The sequence below is a fragment of the Microplitis mediator genome, chromosome 6 (assembly GCF_029852145.1).
Source record: "Microplitis mediator isolate UGA2020A chromosome 6, iyMicMedi2.1, whole genome shotgun sequence".
Taxonomy (NCBI): domain Eukaryota; kingdom Metazoa; phylum Arthropoda; class Insecta; order Hymenoptera; family Braconidae; genus Microplitis; species Microplitis mediator.
Window position 1 is genome coordinate 12,134,115 of NC_079974.1, and position 26,760 is coordinate 12,160,874.

Genomic DNA, 26,760 nt, shown 5'->3' on the forward strand with positions numbered 1-26,760 from the left:
TACGCGGTGTATCCACCGTGATTCCACGGTGGCTTTGTGCTATTTCACCACCGTGGTTCCACGCTGTATCCACCGCGTAATCACAGTGAAAACACCGTGTATACACGGTGGTAAAGCCACCGTGGAATCATGGTGGATACACCGCGTAATCACAGTGGTAAAATGGAACAAACCCACCGTGTTTCCACCGTGATTCAAATCTGCGAGGGATGGCAATTTTTCGATAAAAGACATTGATCCTTTAACACCCATGATTTTATGAACATAGTTTTTTCTGGTTGAAGAATTTTGTAGTCTTTGAATTTCTTCAACATTCGATAAGTGTGATTCATGACTTCTTAAAGGTGCTTCAACTTCAACGATCGGGTAGTGTATAGCATTTCCTACATAAACTCCCGGTTCGTAACACCAGCTACATCCCGAGTAGCCATTAAATTTGGTTCGATTCTGGTACAAAGCTCGAGCAGGTGTGTCGAGACAGCAACATAGTAAAGAAAATTTTAAATTTACAATTTCTTGAGTGGAATACTTGTATATATTAACACCATTATTTGATAAATCAACAATTTGATCACATAATGCAGCATTGTAAAGATTCATGAATTTTGGATTAGGTTCTCTGCTCGTTAAGAAAATACCCCCAAGAATTATGTGCTTAAAACGAAGTTCTAAGGGCAACTCATTTATGTATAATTGTTGAGGCCAAAAACTGTTCTTAGAACTCTTAAATAGCGGAGCTCCATCAGTGTTGAAATTTAATGTTAATATATCAGAGTTAGTAGCTTTTAATTTCTTATACAGTTTAGAATCTTGGACATCACATATATCAGTAGATGAATGATTCACGTTTTTAATATTTGTAAATAGATCTTCTTGAAGTTCAGGTTGATTTAAAATTAATTCTATTTGATATCTGATATCTGGACTCATAAAAGAATTACTACTTTGCGAAGAAATTTCAAATTTTTCATTACACGTTTTACATGTTATTTTTTCCTTCTTTACACTATTTTTTAAAGTTTTTTTGGTTAAAATGACATTACACTTTTCACAAAAAAAGGACGGCGTAATTTTATCATCAGGAACACAAAAAGCTTTCGATCTTTCATAATGACTACTTTCCCATTCTTTAAAATCTGGCCCAGCTAATGTTTTTACCAACTCTAGCAAATCATTTTCATCGATTTTGGTTAAATTTTTAGCTATTGAAAACATTTGGATCTTAAATAAAACATCAGCAACAGTTAGTCCAGCTGCCGGAAACATTATTCGATTATTTTGCACTTGACTGGCATTAAATTCATTTGGATCACTAATTATTTTTTCATCAGTTTCAGAACTACGATCACTACAACAGGAACAATTACTATAAATTTCATCAGTATTTTCAACACAATCACTAAAATCATCATCATTTAAATCACAATCATAAACTTCACGAGTTGTGTTATTTCCTTTGCAAAAAAAGTCGTCACTGTCATCACGGGTGTCCAGAACAGACGTTTCGTCAATTTCGTTGTCTAGGTCTTTTTCCGGTGTGTGGGCAATTTTTCCATTTGCTAAAAGAATTCAACAATAAATACTCCATTATTTAAAAAACAGCTTTTTAAGCATATTCAATAGGGTGTTTCAAAAAAAAAAATGTTTTTTGTTTTTTTTTTATGGTATCCAAAAATTGAAAGTATACCTGAAAATTAAAATATTGGTGCCGATCCGAGCTCTTAATAATGATATCAAGGTTTGCCTCAATCCATTTTTCTATTTTCGATTTAAATAACACAGGAAATTTTTTTTTTTTTGAATAATCTAGCTCACAGACCACTCAAAGGATTTTTAAGCTCAATAAATTTTTTTGTAGCAAATTGAACGCTCTACAAAAAAAGTCTCTTATCATTTTTTGATAAATCCAACTGTTCAAAAGTTATTTGAGCTTAAACTCAAATTTATAGTAAATTTTGAGATCTTTTCACTTTTCCGGAAAAACTATCAGTCTCATCACAAAATACCATAGAATATTTTTTGTAGATAATTTTATCCTTTACAAATTATTGCGAATAACATTTTTCAAAATTCTGCATTTTTTTTCAATTTACTTTGATTTCAATGTCAAGCTCTTAAAAAAATAGATTTCTGATTAATTTTAAGAGCTTGACATTGAAATAAAAGTAAATTGAAAACGATGCGGAATTTCGAAAAATTTAATTTGTAATAATTTGGAACGAATAAAATTAACTACAAAGAATATTCTATGGTATTTTGTGATGAGACTGATAGTTTTTCTGAAAATGTGAAAAGATCTCAAAATTTACTATAAATTTGAGTTTAAGCTCTAATAACTTTTGAACAGGTGGATTTATCAAAAAATGATAAGAGACTTTTTTTTGTAGAGCGTTCAATTTGCTACATAAAAATTTATTGCGCTTAAAAATTCGTTGAGTGGTCTGTGAGCTAGAAAATTCTAAAAAAAAAAAAAATTTCATTTCCTATGTTATTTAAATCGAAAATAGAAAAATAAATTGAGGCAAACCTTAATATCATTATGAAGAGCTCGGATTGGCACCAAAAATTTTATTTTCAGGTATACTTTCAATTTTTGAATACCATAAAAATTTTGTTTTTTCTGAAACACCCCAATATTGAAGTACCTGAAATCTTAACATACCTAATAATTGTTTCGATTGAATAATGCCCATTTCATTTCGAAATCTTAAACGAGTACGTAAACTCACGTCTCCTACATCGAATGACGGATTTAATAACCGATTATACCTTTGTTTCTTATCTCCCATTGTTTTTGTAGTTAGAAATTAACTATATTCATTATCATAACATACCCTAGCGGTATTAAAAACATTCTGGATACACTCTGGAAATATTCTGGTAACACGATGCAACCATACGGACTCCAGAGTATTTCCAGAATGGTTTTGTGCCCTTTTCTGAGAGTGAATCCAGAGTATTTCCAGAGCGGATACGGAGTAAATTCAAAGTGTTTTCAGAAAGTATCCAGAGTGGATACATACTGACGCCGTTATGCATCCACATTGAATACAAACTGATACCAAAGTGTTTCCAGAATGTTTCCAGAGTGGGATCAGAGTGAATACATACTCAAACCAGAAGGTATTCAGAGTAAATGAATACTGAAAAAAAAAAAAATTTACCGAAATATATTATTTTAAGAATATTCAAGAGCATTTATTGAATACAAAAATCAATTTTTTTCATTACCTGAAACGTATTTTATGTTTTTGGATTGTAAAAACAATTTTTTCAAGAAAACAAAAATATTTGACATTATTGTCACAATGTAATATAGCATCTACTATATGACCATCGAAACAGGCACTTGTCACTCTGTCAAATAACAGAGAAGTACCCGTGCTAGAATTATCTTTGAGTATAGAATATAAGAACTCTGAAACACCTATCTAACCAGGAACAGGACAATAATAGGTTGGGCGCGATCTAGTGGCGAGCACTGAACTACTTCCACTGCTGCTTAGCACCAGTGACTTTCTCCTCCTTCACAATATATCTTCTCCCAGCAAATTGTTCTCTTAAGTCTTTCACATTAAAACCCGGGTCAAAGCTGTCAAAACTTCCATTAACTGTCGACATTTTTAAACACAAGACGATTAATAAATAGTAAACAAAACATAATCAATTCTGTTACTTAATATATTTTTTATCAATATTGCCCATAAATGAAAATATTACAAGTCGATAATATAATCTAGTTTAGTCCTTGCAAATTTTCAGAACTAAAATTTTTTAAAGTTCAAGAATTAATATAGTTTTGCCTGCCCGTAACGCAATTGTTTTTTAAAACAACAGATCAAAAACAGCTTAAAATTTTTATAAAACATCAAAAACAGATCAAATAATTAATTAATTAATAATTAATTTTTACTTGTTGAAAGTTCACAGAAAAACCCTGATTATATCTAAACTGAAACTCCCGGATTTTTTTTTACTTCTTGGAGCTATTCTTGAAAGGGTTTAGAAAAGATCACGGTTAGAAAAATTACAAAATTTCGATTTTTTACTTCTTTATTAACAATCTAAAGCATTGAAAAATAAAAAACGTGAATAAAGCGATCAAGAAAATTTATTTTTTTGATTATTTTGTTTTTTTATTGCTAAAAGCTATACAATAATAATTTTAAAAAAATTTTTACTTGCATTATTTAAATAATTGTTATAAATAAATTCATTGTTAATAAGATTTAATAAAATTTTTTTTTTGGGATAAAAATACATAATGAAAATAACAATTTTTAAGAAAACAATTGTTTCTTAAAAAATGATTTTTATTGCTAAAAAGCGAATTTGCTAATTAACAATTTTTTTTTATTTATTAAAAAGTATTCATAAAAATTACTTTTATTCCCAATTCATTAAGCAATTGAGTTAGAGCTTCGGTTACAAGCTCAATTTGTCTAATGATCAATGGATAATAAAAAAGACGAAGTGTTGTAGTTGTGTCTTCAATAAGTTATTTTAATAACAATGAAGAAGAACAGAAAGGTAGCGACAAGTCCAAGTGTACAATAATTTAAAAAATTATATAAAATTAAAAAAAAATTTTTTCTACAAAAAAAAAACGCATGGTTATTTTTAGTATTTGAAAAAAATATTGCGTAAAAATTTATTTGTTTATAACAAATAGTTTGTTTAATAAACAAATAATAAATGAATGAAAAATTTTTTTTTCTAATATAACAGAACATGATAAATGATGATTTAAAAAAAATTATGGTTCCTTAATATCAATATTGAGTAAAAAAAAAATTGTTAATTAGCAAATGCGCTGTTTAGCAAAAAAAAATTTTTTTAAGAAACGATTTTTTTCTTAAAAATCCTTATTTTTATTAAGCGTTGTTTCCCAAAAAAAAATTTTATTAAATCTAATTAGCAATGCATTTGTTTATAACAATTATTTTTAACAATGCATTTATATTTACACAATGCAAGTAAAAATTTTTTTCAAATTATTGTTATGTAGCTTTCAGCAATCAAAAAACAAAATAATAAATAAAATTAAAAAAAAGTAAATTTTCTTGATTGCTTTATTTACGTTTTTTATTTTTCAATGGTTTAGATTGTTAATAAAATCGAAATTTTTTTATTTTTTCACCGGCGATCTCTTCTAAACCCTTTCAAGAATAGCTTCAAGAAGTAAAAAAAATCCGGGGTTTTCAGTTTAGAAATAATGAGGATTTTTATGTAAACTTTCAACAAGTAACAATTAACTAATTAACAAAAGCATAGTTAATTAAAAAATTGGGGTAAAAATTGTTTTTCTGAAGATTATTATTGATTTATATGTTTAGAAAGTACCAAATTTTTTTTATTCCTTAGTATTTAAATTTCATGGACTCTGGGCCCATTTTGAAAACACTCTAATTTCATCCTGCACTCATTTTGAGCCCATTTTGAAAACACTTTGATTCCATTCTGGACTCGCTTTGGGTCCATTCTGAAAACACTTTGATTTCATTCTGGATTCACGTTGGATCCATTCTGAAGACACTTTGATCTACTCTGGATCAATTCTGAAACCACTTTGGTTTCACTCTGGAGAAAGGGCACAAAACCACTCTGGAAACATACTGGATTTATAATGTTTACATTCTGACTATGATTGCAGAGTGCTTCCAGAGTGGATTAAAGGTCGCAAGGGATACAAAGTGCCTGTAATAAAGGGCCATTGATACTAAGTTCTTATATTACGTCATAAAACAAATACTGATTTTCAATCATTTTGTATCAATGTTATACTACCTAGGTACAAAATGTATGTATAAAAACTCATAAATAAATAATTTCAAATAATTTAAAAATTAGATCAAAGATAAATAAAGTAGTGGAGTGGCAACCCGTGTAAAAAATATTTTTTTTCCTAATAAATTTAGATCTGAATTTCATGACGAAACTCAGATCGTGACACAAATATGACTTTCATCATGAGTTTACTCCAACTTTTCGTCTAGTAAATCAGTACCAATTATAAAATTAATTTATTACATCTTTGAATTGGACTTGAGATGACTTCGATAGAAACTTGACTGAATTTTTACAGAATTAAACTTTTTGTCAAATTTATCGACTCAGAAATTACCAATAAATTTTTTTTATCAAGTACTCGATTAATGTAAATCAGTTTTGATTGTAAAATTAATTTAGTAAATGAACTTCAGATCAATTGGATAAAAATTTGACTGAGTCATAATTTTGTCGTGATTAAAATTGTTGATACAAATTCATGATGAAAGTCATATTTGTGTCACGATCTGAATTTCGTGATGAAATTTAGATCTAAATTAATTATGAATAAAAATTTTTCTACACGGGAATAATATACATTTTATAAAATGTAATAATTTACTTGACACCTTATTTATTCGAATATATTTATTTGAATTTTGATTATAATGGAAATATATATCGGATCATATACCACAATCTGATAATTTAATGAGAATTATTTTCATCGGGTATTTTTAATGGTTATTATACAGTACAGGAATTTCACTTTTTTTGCTGTAATGCTATTAAAAATAATCAAATTATAATAATTATTATACCCTAATAATAATCACTTTTACTAATTAAAGTGATCGCTCAGATAAATTAATAGTAATAATGAAAATCTTAGCTGACAACATTTTTTATGCTGCGAGAGTAAAAGCCCGAGCCGAAATTTGAAAGCTACATAGAATCTAAAATAAAGTCCTCATGTAGAATCAAAAGGCTTAAAATTGAGTCTATTTCAATGCTAAATTAAAACCTACACTGAACCTATAAGTGGTTCTAATTTCCGTTTTCACGACTTTGGGGTTCAAAGCTGTATCTCATCTGTATAGTCTACATCAGATCCAAACGGTCTACTAAAAAGAAATAAAAAAAATAATAACATCGATATACATACATATATATATATATATATATATATATATATATATATATATATATATATATATATATATATATATATATATTGAGACAAATCGCTTTTAGTCTTCGCTGTTTTTACCAGCAGCCACCAGAATTCGCGGGTTGAACCCTGGCTTAGGCTGGCCTCTAACAAATTTTTATTTTATGCTGGACAGAGCAGTGGGCTGGGGTTCTTGCAAAGCAAAGACCCGCACTTATTCAAACTCGGCAACGTGTAATAAAGACTTATCAACTTACCTCACGGCTGACAATTTCTATGCTGCTTTCTTACAGCTGACTTACTTATTATTTCTAACTTAATTAATAATTACTTTATCGCATTCAATAATCCCACCAGTATATTAAAATAGGGATAGAATAAGGTGATGAATAAAATAAGGAAATTATTAGGACAATGTGCAATTTTATTGTCAATTATAATAAACTCAATTACTTACAATAACGGTTCACGCAGAATACAAGAATAGTGGTCCTGGCTGGCACGCAGGATATGCAGTAGTGACCACGTGGAATGAATCCTTATCACACACTGATTTTATTATTTATCTTAATTTTACTACCGCGAATTCGTCGCCGGTAACGTATAATACTTTCAGTGTATTTAAATTTAATTATAAATAATAACTAGTAAACAATACAAAAGATACTATTTTGCAAGTTAATTGCCAGGAAAATATGCGTTTTACAAAATATAAAATACGTAAGTATCGCAAGTATAACAATTAATATTAAATAATAGGAACGTCTAAACGTTAACGGATCCAGGATCGAAGTGGTGACCGATTATTTTTGGGCATAGGGCTTGCCTCCTGACTGTCCCCACCTCTTCCTAACAGGCATGCGTCAACGTAACGAATTGTCATGTGACCACGGCACTATGACATCAACGTCAGACGGCAACGAGACGGATCAAAGCGGGAACCGCAAGGCTGAGAGTGATGAAAGACAATTCACATTGTCTCAATATATATATATATATATATGTATATATATTTATTAGGGTGTTTAAAAAAAAAAACAATTTTTTTTTTTATGGTATCCAAAAACTGAAAGTACAATTAAAAATAAAAATTTTGGTACCATTCCGAGCTCTTAATAATGATATTAAGGTTTGCCTCAATCCATTTTTCTAATTTCCATTTAAATAACACGGGAAAAAAAATTTTTTTTTTTTAGAATTTTCCAGCTCATAAACCAATGAGCTGGAAAAGCTGCACGATGGTGACTGTGATCTTAGAATAAATTTAGGATTAAAGAGATTTACTGGACCAACCACGATAATTTTTTTATTTTTACTGGGCCTCAAGCTTGCTCGGTGACACCTAGGTCAGTACCCCATCTAATTGGCTGTTAGACGTAACATAGAGATAAATTGATGTTAAGTTTCATTTATTGTTAAGATATCTTAAAGAACCTTAACTATTCAGAATAATATTGAATCCTACCAAAAACAGATTCTCTGTATAAAATCGCGCCAAGTACACGTTTAAAATTTTTTACAATTAAGACAAGATTCTTTTTACAAAAAAATGAATCAAATCGAAAAAATACCAAGTACCTAATATAATTCGAAATCATGGAAAACATTTTCATAGAATTGAACAAAAAATTGAAAAAAAAAAATTTCAATGTACTTGGTGTGCGTTACTAAATTTATTCAAGCAAAATTTTTAGAATTGATTTCGCATATAAATTATTTTCCAATAAAATTGAATGATATTCTTTTTTTCCAGTTTATAGGCACACCAAGTACATTGAAATTTTTTTTTTTCAATTTTTTGTTCAATTCTATGAAAATGTTTTCCATGATTTCGAATTATATTAGGTACTTGGTATTTTTTCGATTTGATTCATTTTTTTGTAAAAAGAATCTTGTCTTAATTGTAAAAAATTTTGAACGTGTACTTGGCGCGATTTTATACAGAGAATCTGTTTTTGGTAGGATTTGTCTTTTTTTTGTCGTGTTGATTGAGAATGATTTTAATCTACACTATTAGAAATCGAGTTATAATTTAAGACACGTGAGCCTATATTGTTTATAGTATTATTTTGTAGAAACAATAAAATTGTTTGTTAACAACTATAGTAATTTCGTACTGCTAAATATCATAATCTGATTAATCGATTTTTATAAAACAAGGAGCTGCAGTTGTTTAACGACAGTTCCCTTTAAAGTTAACGTCAAATATATACGTCAACGTCGGACTTTTTCCCTAATAGCACAGTTTGCTTGAGCAAAAGCTTACTGTACAAAAGTTTCGTTGAATTTTTCGTCAAATTTCCGTCACTTTCGGACTTTTCCGTTTTTGACGACAATTTATACACAACTTGCTATACAATTTGAGGTAAATTTACTACCCGAATTAGAATGCAAATTCACTTCAAAAGGTGACTAGAAAAAAATTTTTCGTCAATTTTCAGGCAAATTTTTGCATCAATTTATTGTTAATTTGACTTAAAAAATTGTAAAGTAATTTTTTACCGTAAAATTGTAGACAATTTTATGTATAAATTTGCTTACCGTCTGAAGTGGTATGAATGAACATTACCGACTTTTTTGTGTAGTCAAAATTTACCTCTAAATTGAGGAAAAATTAACCGCAAATTTTTCTTTCCAACTTTTGCTGTCAAATCGTCGGCAAATTCGGACAAAAAATTTCAGGCAATTTCAATGTCAAATTACAGTCAATTTCAAGCTAAAGTGGCTATTAGGGTTACTGTCAGGCAATGACGTTAAGTTGATTAAAAGTTTCATTTTAACCCTGAAAGCCACCTGAACCGCAAGTTAATTTCAAGCTACTGCCGTATTCTGAAGCCAACTTAAAAAAGAAAGCATTATCCAGCCAAGCTTGCCAGAAACTTTTTCGTTAAGGTAGCCGAAAATGTTTCACTGCAGAACTTACTGAGTAAGGTGTGGCTATCAGGGTAATTGTTGTCAATAATGGAAAAGCCTCAAGTTGACGGATATTTCACAAAAAATTCAAGGAAGTGGTTACGTCCTCAGTGGCCTCAAGTGCCTCCATCTGTCAATCAATTAGTTAACTTGAAAAACATAAATAGCTTGTATACAAGCTGTCGTCAGTAACGAAAATGCCCGAAATTGACAGATATTTGACGAAAAATTCAAGAAAACTTTTATTCTAGTTTTGCTGTCAAATTGTCGGCAAATTCGGACAGCAAACTTTAGTAATTTTAATTGTCAAATTTCCTGAAATTCGCTGCCCAAATTTGTCGACAATTTGACAGCAAAAGTTGAAAATATAAATTTGCGGTTAATTTTTCTTCAATTTAAAGGTACCCTGATAGCCAAGTTGGCCGCAACTTGTCGACGACCTACTGCCGCAACCTGTCGCCAGATTGGCCGCAAAAGTTGGCATTTCCATAAGTTGTCGGCAACTTTCCGAGGAACTTGTCGACAACTCTCAGCTTGTGTAACTGTTGCCGACAACTTGTCTACAAGTTGCTCAGAAACTTGGCGACAGGTTGCGGCAGTAGATTGTCGCCAAGTTTTTGAGTAACTTGTAGCCAACATGTAGTCAACAGTTACACGAGCTGAAAGTTGTCAACAACTTGTCGTCAAGTTGGTTGCAACTCAGGTACACCAACTTTCTGATTAGAAACTCTGGCTATCAGGGATAACTTTTTACGAAAAAAAAAGTCGTTAATGTTCATTCTTACCATTTGAGAAGATGAGCAAATTTATTCATGAAATTGTCTACAATTTCATGGTAAAAAAATACTTATCAATTTTTCCAGTCAAATTAACAATAAATTGACAAAATTTGCCTGAAAATTGACAACTTTTTTCTAGTTAACTTTTGAAGTGAATTTGCATTTTAGTTCGGGTAGTAAATTTACATCAAATTCAATAGCAAGTTGCCCACAAATTGACGTAAAAAATGGAAAAGTCTAAAGTTGACGAAAATTTGACGAAAAATTCAAGGAAACTTTTGTAAAGTAAACTGTTGCTAAAGCAAACTGTGCAATAGCACACTTTTTATAGGGTATATTTCTATACTAAATCTTACTGACCCTAATAGCACACCCTAATAGCCACTTTAGCTTGAAATTGAAGTACCTCGACATTGAAATTGCCTGAAATTTGCTGCCCAAATTTGCAGACAATTTGACAGCAAAAGTTGGAAAAACAAATTTGCGGTTAATTTTTGCTCAATTTAGAGGTAAATTTTTACTAGAAAAAAAAAGTCGGTAATGTTCATTCTTACTATTTCAGAAGGTAAGCAAATTTATACATAAAAATGTCTACAATTTGGGGGTGAAAAAATACTTTATAAGTCAAATTAACAATAAATTGATGTAAAACTGCCTGAAAAATTTTGTTTAGTCAGCTTTTGAAGTGAATTTGCATTCTAATTCGGGTAGTAAATTTACGTCAAATTGTACTGCAAGTTGTATAGACATTTTATGTATAATTTGCTTATCATCTGAAATGCAAAGAACGAACGTTACCAACAATTATTTTCTATAAAAAATTACCTCTAAATCGAGCAAAAATTAACCGCAAATTTTTCTTTTCAACTTTTACTGTTAAATTATTGGCAAATTCGGGCAGGTAATTTCAATGATGTCAAGTTACAGTCAATTTCAAGCTAAAGTGGCTATTAGAGGAGTTAATTTGCAGTGGAGGTGACTATCCGGGTAAATTTCATATCAAACTATAGTAAAAAATATAGACTGGAGCTCCACTGGTGGCGAAAAAATTAATTATTGCTATAGAAAAACATATATCATTTACTGAATCATGGCATTTCTTATAAGTTTTTATTCTCTGGCAGTGCCCTTTTCGCATGAAAAAAATTGTAAAATGATTAAAAATGGGGGTGCTATAGTATATGCTGGCCTAATTTCATTATTTAAATTAGTTCTCATTACTAAAATGGGTAAAGTTTCATAATTTTATGACGAACAATCAATCATCTTTCGACTGAAAAAGGAATTTTCTAAAAATATTGTTTTTTAAAAAAGTTTTTAAAAATTGGAGCTAAATACCGTTCGGTCTACGGTATAGAGACACGGCAGGCTCGCGCCATGACACTTCACACATATACATGTGTGTTTAAACGTGTACTTGGCGCGAGACACTACCGTGTCTCCTGATCATAATATTTACTGCTTCGATTTGATTTAGTTTTACAAAAATGAGTCTCCTTCAATAATTTTTTTTTTTTTTTTCACAACTTAAAATTGTAATACATCGGGGCAGTATGGAATTATTGAACAAATTACCGATAACGTAGAAATTTTCAAAATACATCAAACGGAATTTACAAGGTGCATTGTCATTTTGACAAAGCAACAGATTAAGAAATTTAAATTTCTTGGTCAAAATTACAATGCACCTTGTAAATTCTGTCCTCATGTTACTATGGCAGTATTTTTTCTATAGATTTTTTATGTAAAAAATACTATAAAATTCTTTGCGTGTATATCATATAAAATAATCACATTAAATAATAATAATAATGTTTGATAAGTAATTAGCTGTAAAAAGAAACTGGTCAACGCACAAAAAATGAACTAATTACTAATACGATTGGTGCATTTTGAAAGATATCACCAAGTCTTTTCATTCATCAAGTGGAAGGTATCGCAAAGAGACCAGTTTTACCGCAATATCATGGTGATCATAATAATTAAATTTTCAACGTGCAATAATGTTCACTAATTTTTTATGTTCAATACATTGCTATTATTATAGACGCCAATTAAATAAACTTACCGGATCTTTGCGAAGTAATCGGCTGTTGAGGATGTTCAAAGTATTATCCAATTTATCAGTCTTTTTTTTAACTTTTAAATTTTCTTCTGACGGCTCGGATAATAATGCCAAAGGCTGAGCCTTTTGACGTGATGATTCCACAATTTCCGATAATTCCTGGATCGAATCTAAATCAAGAGATCACTTTAATTAAAAAAATCGATATGTTAGCGAGTAAAAAAAAACAGTATTTGTTTTTACAGACTCAAGAATTTTATGATTGATTAAACTTATATTCTATCTTGGAATTATTTTTCATTTTATATGTGGAAGAAACATTTTTTCAGAAAGTATTGAATTGTTTAGTTTAAAGTTGGTTTATTTCTTAGTACAATTCAATTTAATTTTATTCATAGTATTTTTACTTTAAAAGATAGCTTGCAATCAGCTTAGTGATAGTTTGATTTATAGGTAAGGTTTAATTAGGATTTTAGATTATATTAAAAAATATGAAAAACTAAACACATTAGATATTGTGAAAATTAAAATACAGTAGTAAAATCTCAACAAAATCAAGAAAAAAAATATTTTACGTACTCGGACAGACAATAACAATGTTATAAATAGTTATAAAGTCTTATAAAATCTAAATATATTTTAAAAAATTTAAGTCAACTGATATCTCATAGAAACTCATAGAAACTCAAGTATTATAGATACTCATACAAGTTGATAAGATCTCATAAAAATTCATACAACCATCTAAAACTTTGTTACATTTTCAAAATTCGATTGAACTGATAGAATCTCATAGAAATAAACGCATTCAGAAATTGACGGTTTATTAAAAACGAACAAAGATCAACATTGAATTAAAACTTATAATTATGTTTAACACATATTTTAATGAATGACATTTAGTATTTACGATTTATTACTGTATTGTTATTATACGAAAAGCATGGGCAATGTAATATTCTAAAAATTTACTTACCATGCACAGCAACAACAACCGTTTTATGAATTATCCCGTCTTCTTCAATTTTGAAAATTTTTGTTGGACAATCAGGTTTATAATTGATAATTTTACTTACATCAACTGTTTTATACTTTCCACTTTTTAAAAACTTAATGTGGGCAAACATGAAAACTTTTAATAGTAATTATTTAATTACTATTATGTACAAAAATAAACCACTTGTCGTTAACGAATAAATTATAGTGATGGACAAGCACTCTGCACGACAGTCAAAACTGGAATGAACTGTTTAATATGGTACGGCTGACCGGTAACGCGGTAACGTCGAAAGAGCGGGAAGAACAGTGGTGTCTGTCGCTACGTTGTGTTTATTTTCCTCAATCTCTCTAAGCATCTTAAGTGTATGAAGAGAACAAGGGAGTAAGAGAGAGAGAGAGAAAGAGAAAGCGAATGAGTGAGTGACGAATAAACATGTGAGAATAAGACAGAGGCAGTGCAATATAAGCTATTTGAGTTTTTGTCGGCAAACTTTTATGTTTATGAAATTGTTATTGTCGTCTTTTCATAAATTATTTATTCATAATTATAAGCATTTCCCTACGAAAAAAATTTATGTTAAAATATAAAGAAAATATATTTTTAGTATAAAAAAATTTAATAAAAAAACATAAAAAATATATAAATATATAAAATATATGTATATGAAATATAATTTTAATAGCTAACTTTTGGCCGATTTTTATATATATTTGATCTTTTTTAAATGTGATTTGAATATATTACAAATATATTTCAAATATATAAAAAATATAATTATAAAAATCGGCTAAAAGTTAGATATTAAAAATCTATTTTTTATACATATTCTTTATGTATTTTTAATATATTTTTTTTTTATAAATACTTTTTATTGGGGTTAAATACATGTTGTTACGTCCAGCTAAATGCTAAACGTTATATTTTATTGCTAATTTTGTTTTATTAATGAAAATCGAGCCGACGACCAGATTTTATTTTTTCTATTATCATTTTTTATTTTTTCGATAATATTTAGTGATAAGGCATGACGTACTTGTAAAAATGCTTTTAAGGGATTAAGACTTGTTTGCTTTGACATTTTTTTGAAATGCTAAAGCAAACACCTAAATGTAATCTTAATGACCCCTCGGGCAATTGTAAAGGCCCAAAGGCCATCTGAAAACACTTTTCGTAGAAAACCAAGAATATTTATCAGCAAAAGTGTACGTGGAATATACACTAATGGAAAAAATTAAAGGATCAAAAAAAAATTCTAAATTTTTAGGCGATTTTCAACAGGCGCTAACTTTGAGAGAAATGGTCGTACAAGAAAAGAAAAAAAGGAAATTGTAGCTCCAAGTATCTACTTTTTGGATTAGAACTTCAAAATTTTTTAACGTCAGCAGTTTTTGAGTAATCTTAGAAAAACCAACGACAAAAAAATTTTCAAATTTTTTAAATTTTTTTTTTTTTGGTCTCCGGGCGTGGAAAAAATTAATTTTGCTTAACCACTATAAGGATCGGATACCTCCATTATTCAGCTTTAATTTCTTTTTTTATGGACCTTGATACGTCCACTTCTCGCCGAGATAGCGGTCTTCAAATGGAAAAGGATCCTTTTGTCTTTGATTATCGATATCGCAGAAACCAATCATCGCACAGAAAGTTAATGGTGGGTTTTAAAAACTTGAATAAATTCCCTTCAATGATTAGCCATTGCTTTTTCGGAAAAAAAATTTTTTCCTATCGTCACATGAATTTAAAAATGCAACAAAAAAAGTGCTTTTTGTGGTTTTTTGGAAAATCAAGCGCTGAAACGAAAATATTGTGGAAATCGATAATGTTGACTGTGCATTATACAGTTCAATATGTCCACAAAAACCCTGCAGAAAGCCAGATTAATCCAACCAGCCGTTTTTTTGTTTCACGCTATCAAATTTTTAAAAAAATTAAAGGATCACGTTTTTTGCTCTGAAAAGCTCTTAATCTTTAACAAGATGAAAACAAACATTTTTTCGGAGCTTTGCCCACAATTTTATTGCAGACAGTGCTTAAATTTCCAAAAAAGAAAAAACTTTTTTTTCGAAACAAAATTTTCAAAAAAAAAAAAATTTTTTTTAAATTTTTTTTTGGAATAACTTTAGGAAATTTACAAAACCAACACCCAATAATTTTTAGCACGTTTACGTTGCTGCATTCCGTGATTTTACTGATCTCCCAGTCATTAAATTTTTTTGAAAATTTTTTTTTTTTGAAAATTTTGTTTCGAAAAAAAAGTTTTTTCTTTTTTGGAAATTTAAGCACTGGCTGAAATAAAATTGTGGGCAAAGCTCCGAGAAAATGTTTGTTTTCATCTTGTTAAAGATTATGAGCTTTTCAGAGCAAAAAACGTGATCCTTTAATTTTTTTAAAAATTTGATAGCGTGAAACAAAAAAACGGCTGGTTGGATTAATCTGGCTTTCTGCAGGGTTTTTGTGGACATATTGAACTGTATAATGCACAGTCAACATTATCGATTTCCACAATATTTTCGTTTCAGCGCTTGATTTTCCAAAAAACCACAAAAAGCCCTTTTTTTGTTGCATTTTTAAATTTATGTGACGATAGGAAAAAATTTTTTTTCCGAAAAAGCAATGGATAATCATTGAAGGGAATTTATTCAAGTTTTTAAAACCCACCATTAACTTTCTGTGCGATGATTGGTTTCTGAGATATCGATAATCAAAGACAAAAGGATCCTTTTCCATTTGAAGACCGATATCTCGGCGAGAAGTGGACGTATCAAGGTCCATAAAAAAAGAAATTAAAGCTGAATAATGGAGGTATCCGATCCTCATAGTGGTTGAGCAAAAATAATTTTTTCCACGCCCGGAGACCAAAAAAAAAAAAGTTAAAAAAATTTGAAAATTTTTTTGTTGTTGGTTTTTCTAAGATTACTCAAAAACTGCTGACGTTAAAAAATTTTGAAGTTCTAATCCAAAAAGTTGAAACTTGGAGCTACAATTTCCTTTTTTTTCTTTTCTTGTACGACCATTTCTCTCAAAGTAAGAGCCTGTTGAAAATCGCCTAAAAATTTAGAATTTTTTTTTGATCCTTTAATTTTTTCCATTAGTGTATTTTTTAGTTACAAATGAATATAATCTTAATCCCTCACTTTCTCTTTTAGTGCACTCTGTCGAGACATCTTGGCATCATAAAACAAATAGAAAAATTTAATTTTAATGACGAAATAGTCATTAAATAAAACTCAATAATTTAAAACAAATGAAAAAAAATATTTAAATAAACAATTTAAAAGAATAAATAAAATAGGAAAATATTCAAATAATAAATAACAATCCAGTAAATAATTTTTACAACGTAGAACAAAAGAATATTCAAATCAACTTTAACTACAAAAAAAAATTAATAACTCATCAACTTCAACAACAAGAATAATTAATAATTCAATAATAATTTCTAAAACATAGTCTTTTTAAATAAATGAGAGAATAATTAAAAATTTAATAAATAATTTTTACAAAAACGTCATGAGTAATTCAAAATTTAAGATAGAAAATATAATTTTTACTTTTTAATATTATAAATAGAGTCGGCTGCTAGCCACCTATTTTAAAATTTAAATTAGGATTTAATTGACCAACAAAATTAATAATTTTTAAGTTAAATAAAACCTATAATAATAACTAAATAATATAGGCTCAACGCCAATTTAAATAATATCAATGTTAACTAAAATTGATATTTTAAGTTAACAAATTATAACATTAAATAAATTTAAGTTATAATATTATTATAAATAAATTTAAAAATATTTAAATTTTTATATGTTTATAAGTAAAATATTGTACATGTGGGTGTATTATGTGTGGGTGCGCACGCACATAGGTCCACATAGGGACATGCCCTTCCCGCTTTCCTAAGGTGAAAATCATAGAGAAAGGGAAAGGTCCCATAGGAACTGTGCTCCGATTGGACACAGTTTTCCCCCAAAACAGTACTTTGAATAGACCAGATAAGAGATTATAAAAAGTGTCGTCGAACCAAAAATCGCCAGTCAGGGTTCAGTCAGGGTTCAGTTGGAGGGCAGTTAGGGTTAGTAGGAGCTAAGAGAGCTAACTGCTCGATGCAGTTCGGCTCAGTCCAGTTTAGTTCCGGTTGATTAAGGAAAGGAAAATACAAGTATCCTCACACCTTTTCCGTATTAGTTCAGCACTAATTTCCTTTTTATTTTCGAGTGTCTTCACATTGAAAATTGATTCAACTTTTTATTTTATTTTCGAGTGTCCTCACACTGAAAATTAATTCAATTCTTATTTCAAGTGTCCTCACACTGAAAATTGATTCAAATATTTTATTTCAAGTGTCTTCACACTGAAAATTAATTCAAACATTTTGCAAGTGTCCACACACTCAAGTCCATTCAATTATCGTGCAAGTGTTCCCTCATTTAAACTCTTCAATATTTTGCGAGTACTTTTTGTCATCTCTATTTAGTCCATTCAGTGTAATAAACCAAGCTAATAGCTGCAATCTCAGGTACTGTAATTTTTAAGTTACTTTATATATAATTATATGTCAAATTATTTTGTATTCAATCGGTTATTGAAATTACTCTCATGGTAACGACTTCATATATAAATTCAGATTCATACTACTTAGCGTCGGCTGATAGCCACCTAATATACAAACAAACCCAAACTCATAAACTCGAGTGTCGGCCGTTAGCTACCTAGTATTTTTATAGGATACTTTAAGTTATAGCGTTAGAATTTTTATTTGTAAAATTTTGTATTTGTAAAATTATATTTTTTTGGGTCTCAATATAGATAATTAATTGTAATTTAAGTTTTATTAATCTTCAACCCAGACAAACATCCTCACAGATTCCCAGTCTATAAGCCGTTGGATTGGACTAAAATAAATATAAAATCAAGTCCGCATCTGGACGTAACAATGTAATTAATTCGAAGTCTACTTAAGGGCGTTCTAGGACAGTGCCCCCCTACTTTTTAAAAATATGCAATGACTTTCAACTGTCATAACCGTATTAAAATTTTATTAATTAATTAAAAAAAAATTAAAACCTTAATTGAAAAAAGGACAACGTAGTCGTAATTTTGTTCAGATATAGAATTCTGAAGAAATTACTCACAATTGATATCAATTGTGAGTTAAACGAAATTTGTTGAATAAATTTTAGCTAACAAAATTTAAAAATTCGAATTATAAAATTGACATGACGATTTTACTGAAATTTATTTAACGAATTTTGTTTAACTCCTAATTGATATCAAGTATAAATAATTTTTTTTTAATCTATATATCGGCGAAATCACGACTACGTTGTTCTTTTTTCAATTAATGCTTTAATTTTTTTTAATTAATAGATAAAAATTTGATACGCTTATGACACAGTTGAAAGTCACTTCAAATTTTTAAAAAGTGGGGGACACTGTCTGAGAATGGCCGTAAAAAACATAATTTAATTGTCTCTGTAAAGAATGTATATATATATATATATATATATATATTATAACGCAAAAATTATACGCTAATCTTTGCGCTACAACTTCGTTATCTGTCCTTAGCCTTCGGTCTCAATACTAATAGGGCGCCAGGTATTTTTTATCACTGGAATCACCAAACCAGTAAATTACGGAAATTTTAATAATTTTTGATCTGTGGAATTATCACCAAAACCACGCATAAAATAAAATTCAAAACTAGAACTAAAATGTTCAAAATTTAATAGCAAAACAAGACAGAGACTGGAGCACTAAAAACAGAGTTACGGTATGCCGTGGTGTCGCTCAGTGTGTAGGTTTATGGAGAGAGGGAGTGGTCCGGGTTAAATCATCCCAAACTCGTGTAAATTATTAAATGATTTGCAATTTTGATTTAACAATAAAACAAAACAAATACTAGGACATAGTACAAATAATCTTACTCTCTATAACAAAATACTGAATCCGAAAAATACAACGATCCGGTAAATCCGGACGGCAACTTGGCATCTACATGATGCACGTCAAAACTTGATAACTAAATTAATTAAAAATAATTAATTAACTGGAGCCAACCGATACTCAAATAGTACTCGGTGAACGGGAACAACAATCTTAAATTTGTTACTCTAGCATACTTGCTGTAGCAAAAATCGTACGACTAACGTACCTGGATCTCATTTTTGACGTTCATTAGGCAATAATTAACTTACAGACTAACAGATTCCCTGTAATTATTTTATAAAAATAATATTAACAATAGATCGCGAACATGACTCTAAACTGTAACTACTTTCTCATAATTTTCACAGATCTTATATCTTTCCTTTTACTAAAACCGTAGCATAATACCTCAAGATTCTAACTCGAACTCGACTAATTATTTATAATAATTATCTCATACCTGATTACTGATGAATAAAATATCAAGTAACGTCTCACACTGTTTAAAACAATACTTCTGTAGCAATATTTCCAACCTGTAGCTTTCTGAAGCATCACTCCTGAACACGTCTGCTCGCTTCGAGCGACCAGAGTCGAATCCCCTTACTGTACTCCCCAAACTAAAAACATCATCGCCATTTATACCGGCTCTCTATACTTTACTCCATAACTCCAACTCGATATTGAGTATGGATATCCCAATGTGTGCGCTCTCCTGGACTTGGTTTCGGTGAGATCGCAGACTAAAATTCTTAAATTTAAGTGACCAACGGTTACCCTCAGCAGCACACTGGTCAAAGCTGTCCACTGAGGCCTACCAACAAAACCCAAAACTCCAAAAATGACCAGAAATAGCGGCTTCCACAGCGATAGTGGTCACTAAACCATCGCTGAGTCCTGCCAATCATAATAACAAAAACTGATCTCTTACACCTAGTCCATAGTCCCTATTTTGGAGCGCTAGCATTTCAACTAGACCTCTGCCTTCCACATGGAAGTCTCATAGGGTCAGGCAAGCATCCTGACATTAGATACAACCGGGTGGCAATTACTTGAGCCCCATTCCACGGTTGCTCCGACTTTTCCACACACTCAATAAACCAAAAACTGAAAATTTCAAAACTCAAACTTTATCTTTTACCCAACTCTAATCTCCACCCATATCCCACAATAAATTTCCCATATAAATTTTCTGTAGCCAAACGTTACTCCATATTTTATTCTTAGACTATATTTCGATCACCAAAAAAAACTGTATAAAAATCGCAATTTACTGTAGCTAATTCTAAGTCTTAAGTTACCATGCTCGGTTATGCCCCAAAATCAGTTGGTGCTTGTGACGTCAACTCAATCCAAGCCTCGTCCAAAAAAATAACGTCACAATATATATATATATATATATATATATATATATATATATATATATATATATATATATATTTATATATATATTTATATATATTTTATTTTATTTTATTTATAGCAATTAACTGAAAATTTTCTTAAATAATCTAAATTTTGTTGCTTAAAATTAATTATATTAAATTTTCAGTCAATTGCAAATAACTCACGACTTGTGAGAAATATCGAAAATTTTCTTTAAGATAAGTTATAGGAAATAAAAAGCTCTACAAAAAATATCCTATAAAATTTTCCGATTAAGTTGATGGTTGCGTCAAAAAATTTAAAAAATGTAAAAATTTTTCGTCAATCTAACTTTAACTTTGAATAACTTTTGAAGAAATAAAAATATCGAAAAATTATAAGAGACCTTTTTTGTAGAGCGTGAAATTTTCCATAAGAGTATGTCTTGAACATTCACAAGTATTGATCCCACCGTGAGCTACAAAATTCCCAAGCTTAAAAAATAAATTTTCCAATGTTATTTAAACGGGAAATAGAAAATTGCGATGCGGCAGCTGTTAATATTACTATTAAGAGCTCAAACTTTCACAGTATTTGTTTTTCGTCATTTCCAACAATATTTTCGATGTAATGAAGGAAAAATAAATTAGCCGATTTTTTTGATACACCCTAATATATATATTAGAGTGATTCAAAAAATAACAAATTTTTTTTTTTCTCGCAAACAGGTTCAAAAAGTTCATTTAGATAAAAAAAGACACCTGTGAAAATTAGAGCTCTTAATATTAACATTAAGATGTTCCACATTGCACTTTTTTGTTTTCCGTAAGAATAACATGGAAAAAAATTTTTTGGCGTCTTCTGATTTTTATAAGTAACTAACGTTGCGTCATAGGAATGATTGGCAGGCATGCTTTTGTAGGTAATTGAAAGTACTACAAAAAAGAATTCTTATCATTTCTTGAGGAATCGATTTCTTCAAAAGTTATTTGAGGTTAAAGTCGAATTCATATTAAATTTTGAGATCTTTTTACTTTTCCAGCAAAACTATCAGACTTATCAAAAAATGTCATAGGAGCTTTTTTTGCAGACAATTTTATTTCCTACAAATTATTATCTATAAAGTTTTTTCGAATTCCGCATTGTTATCTAGTAATTTTTATTTTAATGTCAAGCGCATAAAAAAAATAGTATTCTGATCGATTTTAAGAGCTTGAATTAAAAATGAAAGAAAAAAAAAATCGATAAAATGTCGATACCATTCGACAGCATTTTTTTCGAAACGGATCTCAAGCGTATCGTCTAAAGACGTTTTTTTTTTCTTAACTAATGTTATAAACAAATGATTTTTTTCAAAGTCCAGATTGGATTGAAAAAATTGATAAAATGTCGATACCACCAATCGACAGCATTTTTTTCGAAACGGTTTATAACATTAGTCACCATTAAAACTCGAAACTACTCAGTTTTAGTTTTGTACAAGTAATTTTTATAGGACTATAGACTTTATAGACTTTATAGACTTTATTGAAGATCAATTTCCAATTTAGACCTGAATTAAAATGTATCGAAATTCTCGCGACAACATGTCAAGGAATATAACATATCAATCTTATAGAAATATCAGTTATTGTGCCTCATAGAATCTTACAGTTAAAAATCTCCATTGATGCTCATAAAATTCTATTTGCAATATCTCTTAAAATGGTACACAAAGAAAATTCTTATAGAATCTCATATGAATTCTACAAGTTAGTTATATGCAAAATATCTCCGAAGAAAGCATTTCAACTAATAGATTTTCATAAAGAAATAGATTTTACTATACATATTCCGGAGTTCTTTTCATCTCATTTGCCTAAATCAATATGTATTTCGGATTGGACACTTTAAGATCTATTATTGTAAATTAATCGTCGCAAAAAAAGATCAAAATATGTCATTCCATTCATTTACTTTAATACATATACGTATGGTTTTTGTCAGCCATGGCGCTACTAATAATTATGTTGAAGATAATTATGGTAATCATATTTTGAATTAGTATTCAATATTTATTATTATCTAAGAACGCTTCTGAATCAAACATTTTTTTTAGTATTTGTTTTTGATAAAACTTTTGAACTAGAAGATCAACTTTAGAAGTCGATTAATTGTATGTCATTAAGCTTTATATTTTTCAATAGTTGACCACAACAAATCCGCTAACAGCAAAAGATTTTCTTAGAGTTACTGATTTTTAAAAAAGTCTCATCGAATCTCATAAATCTAGCGTTTTCGAAAAATAGATTTTATGAGGAATTTATGTCATTATCATATATACCAAGTTCTCATCGGATCTCATAAGATGACAAATTCAACATGAAGAAAAAAAATTTATTATAATTCTTTCAAATTTGTTAAGTAGAAATAATATAGTTATTAATCATGTAGGAACTTTTTATTTATTTAAACGTTTGAATAGTAATTTAAGAGAAATTTCTGGTTAGATAAGTCTCTTAAAAACTCACAAATCAAGTAACCAAATAAAAATATTTTTATGAGAAATCGATGTGTATTTGGCACTGAAATTACTCATTAAATCTTTTAAAATTTTTGCATTCATTATTCTGCGGAAATGTCTTATAAAATCTCTTAAATACTCTAAAAATTTTTAAGAGAAATCTACTTTAGATAAAGTCCCATTTAAACTCATAAAACTCGCAGGTTTTTTTGCATGAATAAAATTGATGAGAATTTGAGAGACTTTTATATATCAGGATATTCTGTATAAACTCTCATTAAGAGTAAAGTAGTAAATACTTATAAAAACTCATAAAGAAATTATCTATATTCAATCTTATAAAAGTTTCTGACGATTTGACTTATAGTATCTCATAACATAAAAATTCTCATTCATTCCCATAAAAATTGTATGAGATATATCGCTTAAGATAATGAACAAAATAAAAACCCATAAATTCTCATAAAGAGTTTTATGAGCAAATTTTTTGTTTCTCATAAAAAATTTTGTAGCTCATAAAGTCTCATAGAAAAATATGTTTTTTTTATGAGAATCTATGAGTTTGTTTCAACAGGGCGTGCCGCAAACACGATTCATTTCCCATTTAAATAACATGGGGTTTTCGTACTTTTTGCAATTAATTTTTTCTTTGCGAAGCCAGTTGATACATTGCTGCGGCACCGAATTATTTTGGTAGGAAATTGAACGTTCTACAAAAAGTTTTTCTGAAATTTTTCAAAAAAAATCACTTCCGTCAAAGTTATTCAAGGTCAAAGTTGAACTAAAAATAAATTTTTTTTTTTTTTTTAACAAAAAATTATCATTATTTACATCCATATTTATTATTTATTGCCGAAAATATCTTATTTTAACGATTTTTTTGGGTCTGTGAAAATAATTGAAAAAAGGAGATTTAACTGTTATTGGAAAAAAATTTCGAATTCACTATCACTTTTATGAAAAAATAAAATTCGTGGCTACGCGTGCGCACGAAAGCAAGATGTAGTACCATTACAATCCAGCGTCGTGTTTGGCTATAGTCAGTAATTATCCAAATCGTTCTGTTGTCAAAAATATTTTAGGTGTTTCTAGTATTAATATTGATTGTTACATGTGACTTATATTATTATTCAGAATCAGCGGTGTTTAACATTGTCATTACTGACATTATTTTTATTACAAAAACATAAATAAAATTTAGAAAGTCTTCAAAATTATAATTCTACTGCTATAATCATAAATAGTCCTAACCTAGAATTTTAATTCAATTGTTATTTACGATGAGTGACAATGAACCTATGGACTTAAGAAAAAATATATTTTTAATTGGTACAACGATAGATACTATAAGTGATAAAAAATTAGCTACAAACAAAGAAGCCTTGCAGTTATTATTCCATTACACAAGAGATTTAAAACAACCTATTGAAGACAGCTATTTAACCGTTATAGCAGAAATTAAAAAATTTTGGGATATAGCAGAAATCCCAACTCAAGATCAGGCACGATATGTAGAAAAATTGAATAAGCTGTATACAGACTACCGACAGGTGCAGAAATCTGCTAACAGAAAAAATAAAACAAAAGAGCAAGAATTATGCAGTATTCTTGAAAAATTGTTCGATATTGCTCATAGTAAGGCTTTTGATATGATAAATAATGAGACACAACAGTTTTTGATTGATCAGCGAACTCGAAGGATTTTACATTTGCAGTTTGTTTCAAAACCTGTTGAATTGTCGCCGAAATCAGGTAATATTGAAACAATACATAATTACAAGTGAGTATCTGATTAAAATTTATTAATACTAAATTATATAATTACAGAAATACTCATTTCATCCTCTGAGGACCAGGTAAAAGTCGACGAGTCCCTCAAAAATGTGCCTTTGACTCAATCGCTTGCACCAATAGATCCTGTTATAGCGAGTCCCGAAAAAATTTCTGGTAATATTACAATTTTCTATTTTATAAAATTTTTATAACATTATTATTTTTCAATTATTTCTTTTTTCAACAGATACCAATACTCCAAGTACCTCACAAACAGTTAGTGAAATAAAATCTAGTGGAGAAACTATTAGTAACTCCCAATCAACTTCTGTATCTGAATTTGAGACAACAGGGCGAAATTATGAGTCAAAACGCCTTAGAGGCACTATTAACATTCTCACAGAAGATGTAGTCGCGGTGCTTGACAGCTGTAATATTTCTTACAGACAATCAGTTCGTCTTACCTCAGCTATGGCACAAACTATGGGAGTTGATCAACGTAATCTTGTTTCAAATAAGTCTTCTTTTCATGACATACGATGTAAGTTATGGAAAAAAATGGCTGAGAAAATTAAACTACTCTTCAATGAAATAGAGGTTGATGCCGCAGTTATACATTGGGACGGTAAACTTATTCCTGGTAGTATGACTGGTGAACGTATTGAAAGATTACCTATTTTAATAACCTGTAATGGACAAGAGAAAATCCTTGGAGTCCCTGCGTTGCCTGATGGATGTGGGTCTACTCAAGCAGAAGAAATTTTTAATATTATTTGTGAGTGGGGTTTAAACCATTCCGTCAAAGCACTTTGTTGTGATACTACTGCGTCTAACCTTGGTTGTAGAAATGGCGCTGCAGTGATTTTGGAATGCAAACTTGGAAGAGATTTGTTATATCTTCCCTGTAGACACCACATATATGAATTAGTATTATGCTGCGTACACTCTACAAAAATGCCAGGCACAACAGGTCCGAATGTACCATTATTTAAAAAATTTCAAAGTGAATGGAGCTCTATCGATACGACAAAGTTTGAGTCTATACAGAAAAATAAATTGAAGAAGGTATTAAGAGATCGAATCCCGGAAGTAACAGCGAAAATTGATGAGTTTTTGAACACTCTTCTACCACGGGATGACTACCGAGAACTTTTGGAGTTGAGTAACATCTTCCTAGGCACGATGAACGCTGAAAATATAAAATTTTATAAACCTGGAGCATTTCACCACGCTCGGTGGATGTCCAAAGCGATTTATTGTTTAAAAATTTATATTTTCCGAAACTGTTTTGATTGAAAAGGAAATGAAAAGAGCTTACGAGAAATTTGTTTATTTATTGTCTTTGTATACGTTCCATTTTGGTATACGGCACCATTGGCTGCGACTGCTCCGAAACAAGATCTTGACTTTCTTAAAGCAGTTTATAATTATCGATCAATTGATAAAAAGTAATCTGACGCAGTTTTAGCGAAATTCAGAAACCATTTGTGG

The 26,760-nt window shown here is 29.5% G+C and overlaps 1 protein-coding gene across 2 annotated transcripts in view; it reads right to left on the bottom strand.

Annotated features, from left to right (window-relative positions):
• The window catches only part of LOC130670166 (uncharacterized), a 53,411-nt gene extending 39,367 nt beyond the window's left edge, over positions 1–14,044 (bottom strand). For both annotated transcript variants that reach the window (XR_008990322.1, XM_057473406.1), the window contains exons 1-2: positions 13,674–14,044; positions 12,701–12,867 (exon numbers count right to left, since the gene is read on the bottom strand). Coding sequence is in view for 1 of the 2 variants with exons in the window: in XM_057473406.1 (XP_057329389.1) it covers positions 12,701–12,867; positions 13,674–13,824 (318 nt within the window). In the remaining variant the exon portion in view is untranslated. The remainder of the gene's footprint in view (positions 1–12,700; positions 12,868–13,673) is intronic.
• Between the last annotated feature and the right edge of the window lie 12,716 nt (positions 14,045–26,760).